Raw genomic sequence first — 13392 nt, 5'->3', positions numbered from 1 at the left:
AGAACTTCTCCCTTTAGTCCAGTTATATTCTCACTGGAGTTGCTCCGTCCTCGGGGAGCGCAGTCCACCGGCTCTTATAAACACGCCCCGCTTTCATCACAACTAGAACATGCTCCTCGGGCTTGTCAAAGATGGTTACGTTGTCTAGGGGGTTCTTGTTCAGTACCAGCAAGTCGGCCTCAAAGCCCTCTTTGATCTGGCCGAGACTGTCGCCGCAACTCATCATCCTCGCCGGATTGATAGTCGCACTGCGCAGAACCTCAAGAGGCGAGAGTACCTGCGAACGTAGCTGGAATTCTTGCGTTTGAGCAGCACCCAACGGGCCCAGGAGATCCGACCCATAGCACATCGTGACGCCGGCATCCGATGCGATCTTGAGAGCCCCCAAGCCGGACTCGAGCACCTGGACATTCTTAGTCTGAGATTCCGGGGGCAGGTAGCCCTTCCAACGCTCACTGGCCATCTGGGCATATGCGATGAGCGTGGGGGTCAGGTAGACACCCTTTTCCGCCATTAGTTTCGCAGTGGGTTCATCGACAAAGTTCCCATGTTCGATGCCCCGGACACCGTTATCAATGCAGTGCCGGATGGCCTTGACCGTGTATGCATGAGCAGTCACAAAGGTACCAGCATTGGCTGCACACTCTACCATGGCTTGGATCTCGGCATCCGTGAATTGAAGGTGCTCCAGCTTATCGGTGGGGGATGCAACACCGCCCGAGCCCATGATCTTGATGAAATCTGCTCCACAGCGGATTTCCTCGCGAACAGCCACCATACACTCGGACACGCCGTTGCACATGCGGCCGAGCGAGTTCTGGCTGTGGACTCCGCCGCAGCACCCACCGTGCTCATGCGAGCTTCGTAAATCGCCGTGTCCCCCGAATTGCGACAGAGCATGGCCAGACAGGAAGATCCGGGGACCGGGAAAGACACCATCCTCGATGGCCTCTCTCAGGGCGAGTTGGGCCCCACCACAGTCGCGAATGCTGGTAAAGCCACGATGCAGCATCTGAGCGGCCGAATAAGGCTGGCGCAGCAGGTGTACATCGTTGGGATTCCCAAAGGCTTTGCTCAGGTCGGTGAAGCCTGGGACGGCGCACAAGTGAACGTGAGCATCAAATAATCCAGGGCAGACATAGCGACCCTGGCAGTCAATTACAGGCAGGTCGGTCGGTGGAAGCTCCCCTTGTGAGATTGACTGAATCTTTCCCTGCCTGATCACCAGTGATGAATTCTCCAGGATTGTGCCAGCTTCAACGTCGACAATATTCGCGTTGGTGAAAATATAACTCTGTGGTGCAGGCTGCAACCAGGGCTTGATGTCAGCGCCTGGGACTCGGGTTGTCTGTGTCATGCTTGCGAGCTTCGTAGAGGCAAGAAAGAATGTGGCGAAGAGGAATGCAGGAAGGAGTGTCGCATGCAGGGTTCATGTTTATAAGTGGTACCTCCATCAGTCGAAGCTTCTGCAAGCCCCACCACTTTCGCATATTTACCCCTCTTAAGATAACGAATCGAGTGTTGTCGGGATCCTGGCCTGACCGGGGTCAGATTGCCGACCTCCACCCCGACGGTCCGATGTGTATCTCCATCGGCGGTATGCAGCAACTTTCAAACTGTGGGGAGATAAGGCAAATAACACGCCTTGCACATGGAAGATTGTACTTATGACCCCTCAATATTTAACCTTTTTTGATTTCAAGCAGGTGCTATCTTGGCTAGTGTTGCTTTGACTAGTATTAATGTTGTTTTCGGATATCTGTCCTGGTGGATCATCGGATCGCTGTACAGCAGCTATCGCGCTTCTTATCTTCCCCCACAAATGATCAGGCATTGTGGATCCGGGGAAATGAATCAAATGATTCATGCATTCTGCACGCTGCTTGACCGGAGCATATAATAATGGATGTGCCTACTCCTCTATCGCTGGACAGTCAATCCCTCTCGACCCTACGACAGCACCAACAACAATATTGACCGCTCGACACGGTGCTCATTTATCTACCCATGGACATTCCGAAGGCCCCTTGTGCGGACATTAAAGATGAGGAACGACGAGTCGGTGAGGTAGTTAATATAACTGCAGCCTGTAGTCCTGAGGAGGAGAAAGCAGTGCTGCGGAAAATTGACATGGTCATTTTACCTTTTGTAAGTAACCCATCCCCGTCCACTCGGCCTGGAATTCAAACCTAACAGTCCTGAGCTTTAAGCTCTGCTTCGTTTTTTTCCTACAGTACCTGGACAAGCAGAGTCTCAGCTATGCCGGTGTATTCGGCCTCATGGAGGACCTGAACCTGACGAACGCGCAATATTCCTGGTGCAGTTCAATCTTCTATGTGGGACAGCTTGTTTCCGAATATCCCTTCATTTACCTTATGAGCCGACTACCTCTGACGAAATTTGTTGGAGTCACGGTGTATGTTGTGCTCCACTAGTTTTGCTTCCTCTGATCTTCTCCCAGCCGCTGACCTGTCGCTGAATGGCAGGATTGTTTGGGGTGGGATGTGTATGTGTCTTGCCGCACCGAAGACCTACAGCGGATTTGCCGCCGTTAGATTTCTTCTCGGCTTCAGTGAAGGCGCAGTCTCACCAGCCTTTGTCACAATCACATCGATCTGGTACTGTCAAAAGGAGCATACGACCCGCACTGCCCTCTGGATCTCCATGAATGGCATGGCGCAGGTCATCGGCTGCCTGTTAATGTACGGCATCGGCAAAAACACAGCCCTAGCCATTGCACCCTGGCGCGTTCTGTTCTTGATATGCGGAGCTATGACCATGGCTGCAGGAGTCTGCTTCTTAGTGCTCATGCCGAGCGGGCCCAACGACGCATGGTTTCTCACGCCCGTGAAAAAGAAGTTCTGCGGCAACGCATGGCGCATGACCATGAAGGTGGCGATAAGACGTCGTTTTCCATCTCACAACTCAAAGAGACACTCATAGACCCGAAAGCGTGGTTGGTCTTCTGGTTCGGAGTGCTGGTAACGATGCAGTCTCCCGTATTGACCTTTGCGTCCCTCGTCATCGAGTCCCTCGGCTACAGCAAGCTGGACACAATGTTATACACAGCGCCCTCTGGTGCCGTCCAAATGGCCTTATTATGGATCGGAGTCGCGCTCGCCTCTATCCTCCCTCGCCAGCGGACACTCGTTGCGCTGATGCTCATCATCCCACCCCTTGTTGGCACCGTCTTTCTGCTGAAGCTCGACTTGAGTGCGGAATGGGGTATGATCGCCATGTCTTGGTTGGTGAGTTGATTCCTTGACCTTGTTAGCTGGGAATATAGTTTTGTACTAACCCTACCATAGTCCTCATGTATAACAGCCTCGATGTCCATTCTTCTCTCCCTCTCTGCTTCCAATGTGAAGGGCAACACAAAACGTGCTATCGTCAATACGATGTTCTTCATTGGCTATTGCGCGGGATGTATTGGATCTCCGCAGTTATGGACTCATCGACCCCGCTATAACGAGGGCGTTATCACATCTATTGTTACGTGGTGTCTGCTGTTCGTCGCGGTGATTATCTACCGCTTGCTGTGCATGCAGGATAACAAGAAACGAGAGGCAAATGCCTGTACCGACATTGACCCGAGCGGAGGAGATATGTTGGAGGAGAATGGGCTACAAGCAGCCGATGTGACGGATAAGAACGATCCGTCTTTCCGATATGCCTTATAGACTCTGTACTAGATCAGTATGTTATCCAATTAGACCTAAGAGAGATGAGGTTTCTTTAGCTACTTAATAATTCAGGATTATCTGGAAAAAGGACGGCTCGACACCTAATAAAGCTCCATCATGACACTCATGCAGTGCCTTCTCGACTAAATGTCGGGTCTAATAGTAGTGTTATTCGGGAGTGTATGAGAGTTTCCAATATATAACATTCTTTACTATTAGTATACTGGCTACTGCGGAACGACGAATAAACCCTGGGAGGTATATGGAGGGTATTATAGGATCTAGACCAGGGAAACCAGAGCCAGGCTGACGTCACGCAAAGACAGCTCACACTCGACCAGGGGCCGCTTAGAGTTACCCAGTGCAGTTTAGTTGCTTACATTTAAATCTCATTCCCATCGAAACAACGCGTTGCCCCGCGAGCTTCGTTTCCCGCAACATCGTCCTCCGCACGCTCTGCACTATTGACATATCACAATGGCGATCGATCACACTAGTCTTTGTGTACCCGAGGACAAATTCCAAGAATGTCTCAAATTCTACCTTGAAGCTCTTAAGCCCCTCGGCTATGAGATTCGGCAGCAATACGGCGAGTTCGTCGTTGGGCTAGGGTCGGTAGACGAAGATTTGGAGGATTACAAACGTGCCGACTTCTGGATCTTTGGAACAAAGACTGTCCCTGAGCGTCCTATTCATATCGCATTCACTTGCCACAGTATGCATACTCCATTTTCTTGAAACGGTTGACTATATAGAGAATTTGGACTTACAATCCCTGGCAAGGTTATGCTACCGTTGACGCTTTCCATGCCGCGGCAGTGAAAGCTGGTGGCAAGGACAATGGCCGTCCCGGCTTGCGAACATTCTACCATCCCAAGTACTACGCCGCTTTTGTGCTGGATCCTGCTGGAAACAATATCGAGGCTGTTGATCATGATTCTCATTGAACATGGGAATGCGCTGTAACGAGAAGGGGGGTTGATTGTCGTCCGCGAGTCCACACCCTGTTTATACACCAGCCCCGCTATGACCACCGAGCGCATACGATTGCTTTTTAACTGTGCCTTTGTTTAGGACTAATCTTTAGGCTGTTTTCAGTTAGTTCTAATAGTATCCTTGAAAGGCTTTGATGTATACCCCCCTCGTACTGCATCCATATCAAGTTCTTTCACACAAGGCTGTCTACTCAACATATGACAAGTGTTTTGTCCGTAGTACATTGGACATCGCATGCATCTATCCTCTCTGTTATTCCGTTCGAGCTGAAGGATCGCTAACCAACTATAACAACCTTTGACTCTACGTACAACTTCCGACCGCACCTTCAGTCGCCATATCCTCAGACATAATCCAGAAAACCATGCTACGCTAACACAATCAGCCTCCACTCCCGGTCCCTTAAAGAAGTCCAGTCCCGAATTGCAACCCATGCAAACCCCTCCCGGGTGGCTATGACACCCTTTGAATCCCAAGAGATGAGCATGACGCCGATAGCTCCGTTGTCAATGTGGCCAGCATCCCAGCTGCCCCTGTTCTGGGCGACGGCAACAAGCTCGACAGTATCGCCTGGCTTTAGCGATGGTGCGATGTGGGACCAGGATACCTGGATGAGGCTGTCGGACCCTTGAGACAGGGTGACTTCCCAGGTCGAGGAACCGGGGTCTGCGGGCATTGCCTCATCGGGTGAATGGCGGCTTGTCACGGTGAGACGAGCAGATGCGGTCCAGAAGCAAAGAAGTGATGAGAGGCTTACCGATACATCGGCAGGGAGGTCTTTCATCGAGACATCGTGGGGTCTAGACGAGCGATCTGGGAGTGCAGAGCCTTCAACAAGCAGATCGACCTCGCTGTTGAACTTTGCATTCTGCCTCATTTCCATCGTTGCTTTTCCATCATCGGAGACACGATAGAACCGCAGCCCCAGAGCCTCCATGGTCAGGTTTTGATTAGCCAGTTTAGTCTGGCCATCGCTGGTCCAACCAACCCACGACCAGCTGGGAAACTGGCTCTCGTGCTGGGACAGAGTCTGGACGCCTCGTCTCCTTCTTAATGCATGGCTCCGATGGCCCCATGCAAGGGCCGATTCGAGAAACGCGGTCGGCATACCCCAGAAGAAGGTCTCGCCGATGGACCGTTCCAAAGCGCCGATGATGCCAAGGAACGCGTTCAATCCATCGCTGTCGAATGATAATGCCCGACCGGAGTAATCTTCCAGGAGGACCCGGTAGAAATGGTCAAAGGTAACAATGTCAGAGTTCCACGAGAGGTTCAGCTCGCCTGCACAGAGGCTTGTGCGGTGCGGGTCTGGAGAGATGTTTGGGATTTCCCGAAAGCTGTCCTCGCACCAGAAGGCCTCTTCACACTCCCAGAAGACTTGCTCGGCTGTGAAAACAAGGGACCGAGAAGCCAGGAACCTCTCTTGTAAAGTCCAGGCTCGCGTGTCCCAGACTGTCTCCCCCAGATATCCCGCGGCACGGCTTGTGCGAAGATCGACCTTGACGCCGAGCGAGGGGTCGAGGGATTGCACCAAGGCGACGTCTCGAATTCTAAAGGGCTCTGGTTCCTGACGTCGCGAGCCAGGTTTGACTCCGGGAAGGGGCGTGTTGGCATCAGTGCAGGTCGAGGAGATGATAACGACTGTCGCTAACGTGTAGATTGAATCCATTCGTGAGATGAATTTGGCCTTGTCTTGGTCGTCGTCCTGTACTATGCAAAGACTGTCGACCCAGAGATACCGCTCCCCGAGTCCCTTGGTAACCTGCAAAGCATCCTCGGTAATATTAGGAAGAATGTCTGGTGAAAGAGCGCCTGGCTGTGAGAAGGTCTGGATATTCTCCTTCAGGAGACGCAGCGTCTTCGCCTTTCCCCAGACGTAGCTTAAACAGACCCACTTATCATTCTCCTCGGCGAAGGTCAAGCACCTGCGCTCAACATCGATGACCCGTGGTCGAATATTCGGGGTCCCTTTGAAGATTTGAGAGCATTTTGCCCCGTGTATCTCCTGACACGTCTCTTTCCATCGCTTGAAGAGCGCCATATCCGCTACGATGGGCCTTTGACGTCCGGAGTATGGCTGTGATTTGAGAGAGATAGCGCCTTCCGGATGGAAATTCTGACTTGCATCATCAGATGATCCTTCATATCTCTGCAGAAAGAAGGTCAAGTGTTGCGATTGCGCGGGTTCATTGTCAATACCAAGCCGTGGAATAGAGCAGCTGACCCTGATCCGATCTGAATGTGCCTTCTTATCGGCAAGGCCATCTTCCGCTGGACTCACAGCATGCCAATCCGTTTCCAGAGACACCACTACGTGGGTCCTGGAGATGTCAAGGTCATTTGTCCGATCCCCTGGATTCGTTGCAAACCAATCCGTGATGATACCGACGAGCCTCCTGCAGAAAACACAGTTCTTCGAGCTACTCAGCAAAGTAGGGAATTCCCTTTGGAAGAAGTAATTGTTACTAGCATATTCAGCAGAATCGTGGAAGCCAACGTATTCGAAATCGATGTGACGACATATAAAGCACAAGTCATTGGTGGGCGAACTGTGACCTGCTTATTGACCTGTATAAGAGGGCTGTTGTGTACACAATCAAGCCAGGAAAGTATCACGTACTATGTATGTCAGAGCTCGTGCTCAGTCTATCATCATCGGTTACTGATAGCACGAAGGATCTCGAGGATATCGAGGGCGCAGCTATCGAAGACATGGCTATATTACTCTCACTCAAGGACAAGAACCAAAGACATCATCTGGCATTGAGGGGTTTTCTGCAACAATTTAGCTACTAATAAGGTCAGAGTTAAGCGGTAGTTGACACCTTTCCATTGGCTGTGGGGATGTGGATAGGCGTCAGCACTAAAACACCGGTCCACAGTGCCATTCGATGCCATTGGGGAGATGGACGTATTCTCGTGTCTCGTGGTCTAGACTACGGTGCTAAGGACACGACGGCTTGGCTTCCTCGTTCCAAGTCACTAGCCAATGATGGCTTCGGCTATTATGAGAAGAAAAGGAAAAGTGACAGCTCGACGCAAATTGTCTGGTAGTGTGTTGAGGCAATTATTCTACTAGAAAAGACAATATAACGCACCACCCAAGGCTAGTACAGTAATGATACAAAACAAGGAGCCGGAGGGTATCATGGGCAATTCAATGCAAGATGCAATTTTGGAGGCGCGACCCGATACAAATGTAGAGACAGATGGCGCTATATCATGACATGGCGTAGAGCGTAAGTATGTACTGGGCACAGCCCGAAAGGGTACTTCAGTTCAGTGTAGATAATGTATGACTCTCAGGATTGTCCGTGAGCCCGCTGATAGAGACCAGTGAGGGCACAGGGTAGATTACCGACGTCGTCTCCACGGGGATCGCCTTCTGCCGCGGCTGGAACTCGCTTCAGCATCAGGACGCTCTGGGCTGCTGTACAGAAGACGGTCACTAGAGAGTGTGCGCGGCGGAGTCGGGATCGGCCCGGCAACAGTGATAAGTCACCGGAAGATTTGTCGTTGGTAGACTGATCGGTAGCGGAAGGGTGGTTCGGGTCACTGGTGTGAAAGGAATAATCCTCATGGGGGAGGCGCAAAGACGAGACCTGGTTGAGATGCAGTGGACTCTGAACCAAATTGACTAATTTATTCAGAACGGCGAATTCCATTTTCAACTTGATACTTGCTGCCATAGACCCATAGCCCTGTTTAACTGCATCATGATCTGTATGATCCAATATCATAAGGGCGGCAGCCGAGGCCAGCACAAAAATGTTCACGACGATCAATTCGCGTTCCACTCGGCGGCCCTCCTGGCCTTTGGCGTCCAGAATAGGTTTGAGGTTTCGGAAGGCAGCCCAGAGATAAACGCCTGATATGAACAGTTCGCGTGCGCACGAGCAGAGTATAACCAAGTGTTCGTAATTGCGGGTGAAGGATTCAAACGCGGGTTTTGGCGAAACTCCCGTAAACCCATTGACGAGGTTCATAATACAGAGAGGAATATGCAGGGTACAGGTTGTGAAGATGATGAGGAGCAGGACATATTGTGGAGTCCTGTCCATGGTAACAAGGTGAAGACGGGCGTAGAGAACCATAACGCTGCCAGTGACCATGGTGAGGAACCCTAAACTGTAGGCGATAAGTACCAAGGCTGGAGGCCCCATGTTCGCTAACGAAAGGATCAAAGCTGTGGCGAATACGATGGTGCCCCATGCGGTCACTAAGAGGCTCCAGAAGTAAAGGCCACGGTAGTGTCTGAAAAAGCTGAAGATCCAGTAAAACAGCTCCACGGAATTGTAGGCGGCAACAGCCAGGAGGGGAATAGCAGCCAGAGTGGTTTCGCGGTCTAGGACCGGAGGCTCTGTCACCACAGACATTTTAACTCGGCGCGTCAGGCATTGGGATCAGTGAGCTATCTCAGGTCTCATTGGCGCAGCAAGGAAGCAGTGAGGCAGTGAGGCAGTAATCAGATCAAGATAGAGTGCAGAAATGCAGGTATAAGAATGATAGATAAACGCACAATATAGGGCATGACAAAGAGGCTCCGATCGTGAAAGCCAAAGTGGTACTGAGCCAATTTAGGGCCAGACCCCGCGGACCTTCAGGCCTCAGCTGCATGACGATCGGAGACCATCGCAATTGTTTGACTCCACATGGCAACACGGTCTGAGTCTATTTACCATGATGCCCTGTGGCCTGTACCCCTCAGGACATTCCGTGCCCCGTTCTCTCACCGAAAAAGGTATCCCGAGCGAAGCGCCAGTAAATTAGTACTATTCTGTGAGCAGCTTTGAACTCAAGCCAGGCGGTCTAATCTATTAAAAAATCGGTGCAGAGGCAAAAGTACAGTCCCCGAACGCCTTCAGACGCTAAGTCTGAGAGTCAACCGTTTATGTACTACATAACACTAGTTGATATGCATCATATTCCAAATAGCATACAGATAGATGACAAATGCTTAAAGGGATAGGCATATAGCGCCAATGCACGCAGGAGTCAGGACTAATCCAACATCTTTTATTACCCCAAACGAATGCTGCACACATGTGTTGGGTTGATTGGAGGTTCCTCAGATGGTCATCCTGGCTGGAACAAGCTCACAGATAGATTATGCAGGGTTCACCCCTTCCTCCTCTCCCGATAGAATCTCCACAGAGTCTGGGCCGCCAATAAGCCTGGGCGAGCAATATCGACAATAAAGAAAATGGAGCTAGTGTAGGTTGGAGAAGGTCAGATAGGTCATATTTTGGCTTTTAGCCGTTGGCTCGGTGGCGTTTCGTAGTCCCCGACGGCGTGACGGAAGCAGCATCCGCCATTGATCCTCATCGCTGATCGAACAAAGACAAGTGGAATTTGAGTTTGACAGCTTGACCATCGGGTTCCTTCGGACTCGAGATAGGGTCGATTTGGTCACCGAGGATCTTCCAAGCTCAAAAACAAGACATATGCAGGTGAGCTGATTGTGGTTCTATGACGGACAGCGCGGAGATGCTGATCCCTTTCCTTCTATGCCCCTTTCAGTCCTTAAGCTGTATTACACCCCATGAGCCATACCAAGATAAGTAGGAGACTCTCCCGAGGTCAGGACCCGCTGTGGAGCTGGCCTTGCTCGTGCCCATCAGTTGGCTGCCCAGCGAGATCCGCTTCTTCTGTATCCACTACCTCATTGTCTACTCCGTAGCGAGTTCCATATTTGATACTCCGTATCTTGGCCAGTGCTGCCCAACTTTGGCCATTTCTCGTTAAGATTGCACTGTGCGAGGAATGGTGCAATCCCAGCAGAATGGCTCAGCTACCCCTGAGATGATCTGTGTGGCAAAGAGGAAAACTTTTGGTTGGCTCGCAACACTCTGTCCGCAGCGGCCACTGACATTGGCTATTTATCCTCTACAATCCAGCGTCGCACTATATGGGACGGTGAAGACTTTTCATCCCCATCCAGAACGCGTACGTGGTCTTCTCATGGAACGTGGGTGTTGAGGTTCTGGGCCCATTAGCCGACAAGAAACCCTACTTCTCATGACGCACTCTCTGTGTTTGGCCTTTCTATAGAACTTGCAAAGAGGTGGATCCTGAAATTATTGGAGTAAGGCTTCTTGCTACATGCCTCTCCACCTAACCGCTACTGAAGACGTCTCGAGACTGGGCTAATTCGAGGTATATTTCGTGGAAACATAGATGACGTCAGACGGGTACAATTTGACTACTAACATTTCTTTAATGACGATATATCACGCCGCCCGTCAGATCCAGCAACAGCATAGACCGTTAGAATAACAGTGTTTCGTTGTAGTTACGGAGTGGCTGGTATGTACACGCAGGTTCGTTGGCCATTTGTATTCTTGAACCGAGCACTTGGTCTGCTGTAGGCAGAGCTGTATATGGCCAACGCGCGTAATGAAACTCTACTCAGCCGGAGGGAGAGCCCGGCGGCCCAGCTGTGATCCGTGTGCTGTGCCCCATGTCCACTCGCTAATAGCACTGACATAGGTGCCATTTTGAAAGTACAAACGCAGCTCAGGCCCTTCCCAGCTGATGATCGCGACTTCCGAGCCTTGAATGACTGGTGTAATGGTTCCCTTGTTGTGATACCCTTTGCCGTGATCCCAACACACTTGCCAGATGGTGTTGTCAAAGTTGACAAAATAGATCCGCATATGGATACTACTTTTGCCGGGATTAAAGTTCGTGGCCGCGATTGCACAGCGAGGAGGTGCCTTGTCAAAGATGGTGGTCAGTTCCTTGTACCATCCGGTATGAGGGTCATATGCGCGCTGGATAAGCTTCAAATCGTCGGTTTGGAACCAGATTCTATGGCAGGGGAATGATTAGTGAATCTGTCACTTAGCGTAGAGGTATTGGGTGGCTGTACCTAATGCTTGGACCATCGTAATCTGTGTAGCGCCAACAAGTAACTCCGATACCAGTGCCAGGAAGCGCAACTCCAAGGTTGGTGCCTTCCTTCCAGCCGTCCCCTACAGCAGATGTTAAGAAATCATCGCCGATATTGAGTAGTCTGGAGTTTCGTTACCATTCCACATATACTCTTGGATCGTATTATCAACCTTCTGGGCATAGACCCGCAACTGCAGAGCATCCGTTCCTGCCAGAAAGATGGCTCCGATTCGAGAGTAAGCGGCAACCGTGAACTTGGCACCAGCCAGCCCACCACTGTACCATCCGCTGCCGCTATCATAGGCAGCTTCCTGGAGGATATTTTCTTCGGTAAGACTGTAAACACGAATCTCGGAGGTCGTTAGCCAGCAGAGTATCCTAAATATAACTCTTGACCTACGTGGTTCAGCTCCTTGGATGTCGCAGCCAGTGGGGTACCAAGCTTTGCCTTAGCGATTACATTCTTTGCTGTACCATTGGCCCATCCACTCTCATAGAGGCTCTCGCGAATACTACCGTGAGAGTCCTGAAAGTAGACACGGAGATGGTTAGTAGAGTTAACCGCAGCGATTCCAGTACCTGTCTCTCTGTTAACATCAAGGATACAGTATCCCTTGTCCTTACTTACGGAAAAGAACTTCTTGGGCACCAGGAGTAGACATTGCCGCTAATGGAAATCTCCTTGATACTTAGAACTATCTTTCTCTGAAGTCTGAGTGTCGATGGTTAGATTTACTCTCTTCAAGGCGGATAACCGGGGCTTTTTATGTTCAACGGAGCCGGTGGATTACAGCAACTAGAGCATATTCCCGAGTCCTATTACTTTCAGTCTGGTTCTGTACCCTAGTGCATTGGCCTTCCATTGCAAGTAGTTAGCCCATACTCGTGCTGTTGTGTTTCCTCAACCCCGCAGCTAGCTCTTAGTTGCATACGTCAAATACTCAATTGGATAAGTCTCTGCAACGCTATGCGAGTGGCTGGCTGACATGGCAACCTCTTGTCGAAGGATTAGTATTCTCATCGTTATGATCAGGCGCAGAGACCAACTGCTATAGTATATCATGCTCTAATAATTTACTTCAAAGTAAATCAAATACCATTCTCATTTGCGTGCCCCATCCTTGGTGACTGTACTCATCCAACTACTGTTACAACCGATCGCCCGTAGCCATACCTAGTGTATACTCACTTCAGCCGTTCGACGTACGCTGTTGTCTCCCGTCTCGCCGTCGGAACCTGGCTGAAAGTTCAATTCAACTTTCGTACATTTTACCTGCTATCATGCCACGTAGTGCAGCTGATCTGCTCTAGCCTTATTATCGACCCACGATCGAAGAATATAGCTCACTTACGTGGCGTGGCTTACACATGCAGAGTTAGGTGCGAACATTCTCCGCTGGCAGCAACGCTATATGTGTCATATACTCCGGAATTCAGATAATCCCCAGTACGGATGAGGTTCCCCGACGGCAAATGAATTAAATTTATCTAGGGACAATTATTGCAGAATGCATTGACCAAGCTAAGCTAGTTGCTGCAGGATCGTCAATAGAACCCACGGGCCTCTTGGCGATTTCTCATGCCATTACTCAATAACCTGTTAAACAATTTAATGTATCTTATAACTTATCTCATTCATCGAACATTCAAGGTTCAAGGAGTCTGGATTGGTCTTAGGGAGCGAGATACCAAGCCAGCATAGAGCAAAGTGTCGACAACCCCATGGTTGTCATAGGCTAGATGAACTTAATCCAAGACCTAGACACATGTATACTCTTACTTCACCTTTCTCCGATTCGATCCCGCTCGCATGCACCAG

The 13392-nt window shown here is 50.4% G+C and overlaps 6 protein-coding genes across 6 annotated transcripts; 2 read left to right on the top strand and 4 right to left on the bottom strand.

Moving 5' to 3' along the window:
• Positions 1-22: 22 nt before the first annotated feature.
• ANOM_001431 (uncharacterized protein) lies at positions 23-1357 on the bottom strand (the record flags this gene model as incomplete). Its single annotated transcript, XM_015546688.1, has 1 exon — positions 23-1357. The coding sequence occupies one exon, from the start codon at positions 1355-1357 to the stop codon at positions 23-25; it is 1335 nt and encodes a 444-aa protein (XP_015411296.1).
• A 650-nt stretch (positions 1358-2007) lies between these two features.
• On the top strand, positions 2008-3680 carry ANOM_001430 (putative pantothenate transporter; the record flags this gene model as incomplete). Its single annotated transcript, XM_015546687.1, has 5 exons — positions 2008-2148; positions 2211-2416; positions 2487-2702; positions 2789-3248; positions 3309-3680. The coding sequence occupies 5 exons, from the start codon at positions 2008-2010 to the stop codon at positions 3678-3680; spliced, it is 1395 nt and encodes a 464-aa protein (XP_015411297.1).
• A 480-nt stretch (positions 3681-4160) lies between these two features.
• On the top strand, positions 4161-4630 carry ANOM_001429 (VOC family protein; the record flags this gene model as incomplete). Its single annotated transcript, XM_015546686.1, has 2 exons — positions 4161-4398; positions 4467-4630. 2 exons carry the CDS (start codon positions 4161-4163, stop codon positions 4628-4630), a joined length of 402 nt encoding a protein of 133 aa, XP_015411258.1.
• A 416-nt stretch (positions 4631-5046) lies between these two features.
• ANOM_001428 (HET domain-containing protein) lies at positions 5047-7393 on the bottom strand (the record flags this gene model as incomplete). Its single annotated transcript, XM_015546685.1, has 2 exons — positions 5047-7235; positions 7300-7393. 2 exons carry the CDS (start codon positions 7391-7393, stop codon positions 5047-5049), a joined length of 2283 nt encoding a protein of 760 aa, XP_015411257.1.
• Positions 7394-7981: 588 nt separating this feature from the next.
• Positions 7982-9055, bottom strand: ANOM_001427 (uncharacterized protein; the record flags this gene model as incomplete). The annotated part of the gene is made up of 1 exon (XM_015546684.1): positions 7982-9055. One exon carries the CDS (start codon positions 9053-9055, stop codon positions 7982-7984), a length of 1074 nt encoding a protein of 357 aa, XP_015411260.1.
• Positions 9056-10823: 1768 nt separating this feature from the next.
• fleA (fucose-specific lectin FleA) lies at positions 10824-12306 on the bottom strand. The gene is made up of 5 exons (XM_015546683.1): positions 12202-12306; positions 11974-12152; positions 11710-11923; positions 11551-11653; positions 10824-11489 (listed from the first exon to the last, which is right to left on the bottom strand). The coding sequence occupies exons 1-5, from the start codon at positions 12233-12235 to the stop codon at positions 11084-11086; spliced, it is 936 nt and encodes a 311-aa protein (XP_015411259.1). The 5' UTR covers positions 12236-12306; the 3' UTR covers positions 10824-11083.
• Positions 12307-13392: the final 1086 nt, after the last annotated feature.

This window comes from Aspergillus nomiae (genome assembly GCF_001204775.2).
Source record: "Aspergillus nomiae NRRL 13137 chromosome Unknown contig00015, whole genome shotgun sequence".
In the NCBI taxonomy this organism is placed as follows: Eukaryota; Fungi; Ascomycota; class Eurotiomycetes; order Eurotiales; family Aspergillaceae; genus Aspergillus; species Aspergillus nomiae.
This window is presented reverse-complemented; position numbering and strand designations above follow the sequence as displayed.